This window comes from Oncorhynchus keta, unplaced genomic scaffold (genome assembly GCF_023373465.1).
Source record: "Oncorhynchus keta strain PuntledgeMale-10-30-2019 unplaced genomic scaffold, Oket_V2 Un_contig_6379_pilon_pilon, whole genome shotgun sequence".
Taxonomy (NCBI): domain Eukaryota; kingdom Metazoa; phylum Chordata; class Actinopteri; order Salmoniformes; family Salmonidae; genus Oncorhynchus; species Oncorhynchus keta.
The window spans coordinates 24,655-30,866 of NW_026288828.1; the positions used below are offsets into that span (position 1 = coordinate 24,655).

The 6,212-nt window shown below is 44.1% G+C and overlaps 1 protein-coding gene and 1 long non-coding RNA gene across 2 annotated transcripts; both read right to left on the minus strand.

The window, feature by feature from the left end:
- Nucleotides 1–58: 58 nt before the first annotated feature.
- Nucleotides 59–1,916, minus strand: LOC127925866 (pleckstrin homology-like domain family B member 1). The gene is made up of 3 exons (XM_052511174.1): nt 1,857–1,916; nt 1,510–1,729; nt 59–78 (listed from the first exon to the last, which is right to left on the minus strand). The coding sequence occupies exons 1-3, from the start codon at nt 1,878–1,880 to the stop codon at nt 59–61; spliced, it is 264 nt and encodes an 87-aa protein (XP_052367134.1). The 5' UTR covers nt 1,881–1,916.
- Nucleotides 1,916–4,031, minus strand: LOC127925864 (uncharacterized). Its single transcript, XR_008122622.1, has 3 exons — nt 3,992–4,031; nt 2,264–2,354; nt 1,916–2,002 (listed from the first exon to the last, which is right to left on the minus strand). It is a non-coding gene; the product is annotated as an uncharacterized LOC127925864 (long non-coding RNA).
- Between the last annotated feature and the right edge of the window lie 2,181 nt (nt 4,032–6,212).

The window sequence follows — 6,212 nt, forward strand, 5'->3', positions numbered from 1 at the left end:
AGTGGAATCTAGTTCAGCAGTAAGCCGATGGCTCAACAGTTCGTCTTCCTCACTGGTTTCAATTAGGTTTATTCTCCACTATTAGACACGGATACACAAAGTAGGTCTCTCAAGCAAGAGCCTGTAACGCTCAATTTGGCAAAAATGAAGGCTTTTGAGCGGAAAGTCTGACATTGGTTATATACAGTGTCTTTTTCAATCTGCGGGCAGAAGCAAGTAGAAAAACGTCTATTGTAAAGTGATTTAAAAATAGATACAAAAGGCAATTTCCCAATACTGGGAGAGGATAAGGCCTGAGTCTTGAAGTGTGTCCCAGCCGTCTCCTTATGATCGTTTCACTGCTAGGCCACCGTACACAAGTCTCCTCTTAGTTCATGAAGGCTGCTCCAGTTACTATAACATCCATCCATATCCTCATGGCCTCTTGCAGTTGCACACAGGTCTCCTTAGTTCATAACCTATACACAACAGTTCACCTGGATAGCCCAGATTCTGCTCAGGGGATAACATCCATCCATATCCTCATTTGGTCTCAATTGAAGGTTGCACACAGCACTTAGTTCATAACCTATACAACACAATAATCCACCCATATTTGGTCTGTTTTAATTGAAGGGACAGATTCAAACAACCAATTCCACAGAGGAAGGGAATTATCACTAAGGCTTGCTTTGGCAAACAACTCCAATGCAGGAACTAAAGACGAATGTGAGGATCCAGAGGTGCACTGTTCTGTAATGGCTGTGGGTTTTCATTCTCTTGTATTAAACATGTATGATCACACCCCTGGTGGGTATTCAATGGAATATGTAGAGCTGACAAATCCTTATTCCACATGATACACTTCTGTGTAAACAACCAAACACGCACTTGGGTAAAGAGGGCAGAGAATAAGCAATGGGTGAGTTCACTGAGACAAAAGTGGTACGTACATTGGTCAAATTGAGGTTAAAATCTTTTCTGTGAAACCAGTCAGTAAAAGAGTGAATAAAAATGAAAGCGTGGAAGAAGCAGAATGTGTGTAAAACTAAACATCAGAGAAATATTGCATCAGTACAGTGAAAGTATAAAAAAGGTGATTATAGTGATTATATAGAGCCCCTGATTTTGGAATTCTACCCTTATGGTAAAATATAGAAGCTCATTTCATCAACCACTACAAAAACACAACCAGGGGTAACTTTATGCCCCCTTTACCTTCAGGCATAAACTGCACTAGATCCTTGCTACAGAAAAATAACAACTAACTTTCTAGGAAAAGTAGTTGCAATTTTAAATTGAATAATTATTTTATAATTTGCATATTACTGTCTGCTACCAAAGCGCTACCCACATGTGTATTTCCCTTCTGTATCCTAATGCTCATCTCTATCAAACTCATTTACACCACCATTCACAAATACAGTCTACATTAAGGTCAAAGTGTATGAATATGCCATCTACTGTATCTCCCATTGGCTCGATCAGCGCACTAATGTGTTTGTATATAAATGGCAGCCTTTTCCTTACCAACGTAATAGGAGAAGGTCCTTTTGAGGCGGTCGAAGACAAACCAGCGTTTCTTCCACGACTTGATTTTTCCGCCCATCTTGACCAGGTAACCCTTACACATCTTGCCTGTGAGGATAACGTGGTAAGAGGTCTCCACGTTGTGGCCGGATGACTCGATGTGGGAGCGCAGGTCAAACTCCTCCTTGCGGATGGGCAGGTAACGAGTCATAGGACGGGCCTGAGGAAAGGAGGAAACAAACTTGTAACGAGTGTTTCAAAAGCCTGTACGACTAACAGGATGAGAGAGAGATGTCAAACTGTATATTCTTTTTGTTTGGATTTGTGTTATTGGGCCTCAGGTTCACCTGGGAGAAGTTCTTGCTCCTCATTTTCACCTCCTTGTCCACCAGCTGCTGCCTGTGCACTGCTCGTCCTGCAGCCTCTTCTCAGCCTCCTCGCGCCGCCTCCTCTCCTCCTCCAGCATCTGCCTACGGGCATGGCTCTCTCGCTCCTGGAGAAAAGGTGGAAAAAGATCATGAACATAGGCCCTTTTTACATCAGCAGTTGTCACAAAGTACTTTACAGATACCCAGCCTAAAACCTCAAAGACCAGGCAATGCAGAGGCACAGGAAAGAATGCAGGAAACTGTGAAGAAACAGAGGAATCAGGCTCCGAGGGGTGGCCAGTCCTAATATGGCTGTAACACTGAAGTAAGACATCAGTATGGGATCTGATAGGAAGCTAGCCATGGCATGTGAGGTAGTGTCTTACTCTGGATTCTATGAGCCTGGCCTTCTCTAGGTGGGCTTCCTTCAGCATCTTCTCCATCTCCTCGATCTTCAGCGCATCCATCCCACTGGCACTGCAAACCAGACACAGAGATACATCTCAAATAGCAATGACATCCATCATTCAATATATTTATGGGTTACAGTGTATTAAAACTGTGTCCCGTTCTGAAAAACCACCACCAAAATGGCTAAAGATAATCAAGCTTCTTACATAGGAACAAAGAGGATTAAGTAAGTCCTAAAAAGCTGTTCATCACTGGTCATAAAAACAGTAACTTACTATGTTAGTGTCAACTACCGCAAACAGTTATTAACTATCACGAGTGTTATAAAATAGGTCATGAAATGTGTAACTGTTTAGAGATTCAATGCTGTATACACTGGAAATGTCCCGTCTTGGCCAGGTGGTGCAAGGTTGTGTTCATTAAGGTCAACATTCTAAAACGTTTTGCAACAGAAGACGAATGACTGTTTCTCATTGGACATGTCCAGATAGTAACCTCCACTCCGCTTTGGACAGTTTATTGTCCATTTCCTGCCTACTGAACACAACCCTAATGAGTGCTTAGGCCCGATGATTACAAGCAATCTTTGATGTCCTGTTTTAAAGTGGAGATGGATGTCATAAGGTGAATGCACCAATTTGTAAGTCGCTCTGGATAAGAGCGTCTGCTAAATGACTTAAATGTAAATGTAAATGAGAAACAGCTGTGCTTTCACCAGGTGCAAAGGGAATGGACACATCTGTCTTGTCTATGTGCAACCACACACACCCTACCTTTCATATCAACTGGCTCAGAGCAACCACTATCTGTGCAGTGTCTTTAACTAGTCATTTGACTATATTTCAGCAGTCACTCACCCAGATGTTTAACTGGCCAAAATACAAATGTTGACTTTTAACCAATCACAGACAGTAAAGGGAACATCCCATCTGCTGTAGCCTACACATGTATCCAGTCCTGCATCCCAAATATCACCCTATTCCCTATATAGTGCACTACTTTTGACCAAAGCTCATAGGCTCTGGTCATTAGTAGTGCACTATATAAGGAATAGGGAGCCATTTGGGCACAACGCAGTGTGTTCACCCAGGCCAAGATCATAAAATATGGTGAATAAATTATTTGGGAGGAAGGCAGTGTTCAGCAAACAGTCTCTGGCATGTGTTTACGGAAGAGCGTTTCGCTGTTCATTATGGTCGGCGATAATTCATGCACGACAACAAACTTGACGAGTTCTCTATGAACTGGGAATACCTTTTGACTGTGATAAAGACGGCATGTCTGAACTAGATTTAGAGAAATATTTTCTATTTTTCACACTATCGTGTCGACTGAAACCAAACTGTGCTGCCTCGGATACTTTACACATCGACCTTTTCCGCATGGTCCAGCACGCCAGCTCAGGACAGACAACCTGGGTTAGTTCTGCTCAGTAGTGTAAAAAGCCCTCTATTGTACGTTAAATATCCACTAGAATAGTGATAACAGTGGATGGACAACAGCTGAGCAGACACACAGGCTTCTTTTGTCACTATTAGACAGACTAATGATACGCGACACAGCTTAACAGATGGTGCACAATTCACAGTCAGACAGGACGTGGGGAGGAGTCATTTGACACATGTGGTTACTTGTCGGAGATCCCTTGGCAGAAATTAGCCAGTGTGAGTGTGTTCCAGGATATGCATGTGTGTGTTTCTGACCTGGACATGTTGTCGGGGGAGCAGGCCGAGTTGTTGCCTGTTGAGACGCTGGTGTCCATGCTGAAGACCGCTCCAGCACCCTCTCCTCCAACGGTGTTGTTTTTGGTCGGCCTCTGGAATCAGTACAATTGCCCTGGGAGGTACAGACTAGGGATCCGCTTTGGGAAAGTCGTATACCTCAAATCAAATCAAATTTATTCATATAGCCCTTTGTACATCAGCTGGTATCTCAAAGTGCTGTACAGAAACCCAGCCTAAAACCCCAAACAGCAAGCAATGCAGGTGTAGAAGCACGGTGGCTAGGAAAAACTCCCTAGAAAGGCCAAAACCTAGGAAGAAACCTAGAGAGGAACCAGGCTATGTGGGGTGGCCAGTCCTCTTCTGGCTGTGCCGGGTGGAGATTATAACGGAGCATGGCCAAGATGTTCAAATGTTCATAAATGACCAGCATGGTCGAATAATAATAAGGCAGAACAGTTGAAAAGTTGAAACTGGAGCAGCAGCACGGCCAGCTGGACTGGGGACAGCAAGCAGTCATCATGTCAGGTAGTCCTGGGGCATGGTCCTAGGGCTCAGGTCCTCCGAGAGAGAAAAAGAAAGAGAGAAGGAGAGAATTAGAGAACGCACACTTAGATTCACACAGGACACCGAATAGGACAGGAGAAGTACTCCAGATATAACAAACTGACCCTAGCCCCCCGACACATAAACTACGGCAGCATAAATACTGGAGGCTGAGACAGGAGGGGTCAGGAGACACTGTGGCCCCATCCGAGGACATCCCCGGACAGGGCCAAACAGGAAGGATATAACCCCACCCACTTTGCCAAAGCACAGCCCCCACACCACTAGAGGGATATGTTCAACCACCAACTTACCATCCTGAGACAAGGCTGAGTATAGCCCACAAAGATCTCCACCATGGCACAACCCAAAAGGGGGCGCCAACCCAGACAGGATGACCACATCAGTGAATCAACCCACTCAGGTGACGCACCCCTTCCAGGGACGGCATGAGAGAGCCCCAGTAAGCCAGTGACTCAGCCCCTGTAATAGGGTTAGAGGCAGAGAATCCCAGTGGAAAGAGGGGAACCGGCCAGGCACACTCAATCATATGACCCACTGAAGAGATGAGTCTTCAGTAAAGACTTAAAGGTTGAGACCGAGTTTGCGTCTCTGACATGGGTAGGCAGACCGTTCCATAAAAATGGAGCTCTTTAGGAGAAAGCCCTGCCTCCAGCTGTTTGCTTAGAAATTCCAGGGACCATTAGGAGGCCTGCGTCTTGTGACCGTAGCGTACGTGTAGGTATGTACGGCAGGACCAAATCAGAGAGATAGGTAGGAGCAAGCCCATATGTAATGCTTTGTAGGTTAACAGTAAAACCTTGAAATCAGCCTTTGCTTTGACAGGAAGCCAGTGTAGAGAGGATAGCACTGGAGTAATATGATCAAATTCTAGCAGCCGTATTTAGCACTAACTGAAGTTTATTTAGTGCTTTATCCGGGTAGCCGGAAAGTAGAGCATTGCAGTAGTCTAACCTAGAAGTGACAAAAGCATGAATTAATTTTTCTGCATCATTTTTGGACAGAAAGTTTCTGATTTTTGCAATGTTACCTAGATGGAAAAAAAGCTGTCCTTGAAATGGTCTTGAAATGTTCTTCAAAAGAGAGATCAGGGTCCAGAGTAACGCCGAGGTCCTTCACAGTTTTATTTGAGACGACTGTACAACCATTAAGATTAATTGTCAGATTCAACAGAAGATCTCTTTGTTTCTTGGGACCTAGAACAAGCATCCCTGTTTTGTCCGAGTTTAAAAGTAGAAAGTTTGCAGCCATCCACTTCCTTATGTCTGAAACACATGCTTCTAGCAAGGGCAATTTTGGGGCTTCACCATGTTTCCTTGAAATGTACAGCTGTGTGTCATCCGCATAGCAGTGAAAGTTAACATTATTTTTTCGAATAACATCCCCAAGAGGTAAAATATATAGTGAAAACAATAGTGGTCCTAAAACGGAACCTTGAGGAACACCGAAATGTACAGTTGATTTGTCAGAGGACAAACCATTCACAGAGACAAATTGATATCTTTCCGACAGATAAGATCTAAACCAGGCCAGAACTTGTCCGTGTAGACCAATTTGGGTTTCCAATCTCTCCAAAAGAATGTGGTGATCGATGGTATCAAAAGCAGCACTAAGGTCTAGGAGCACGAGGACAGAT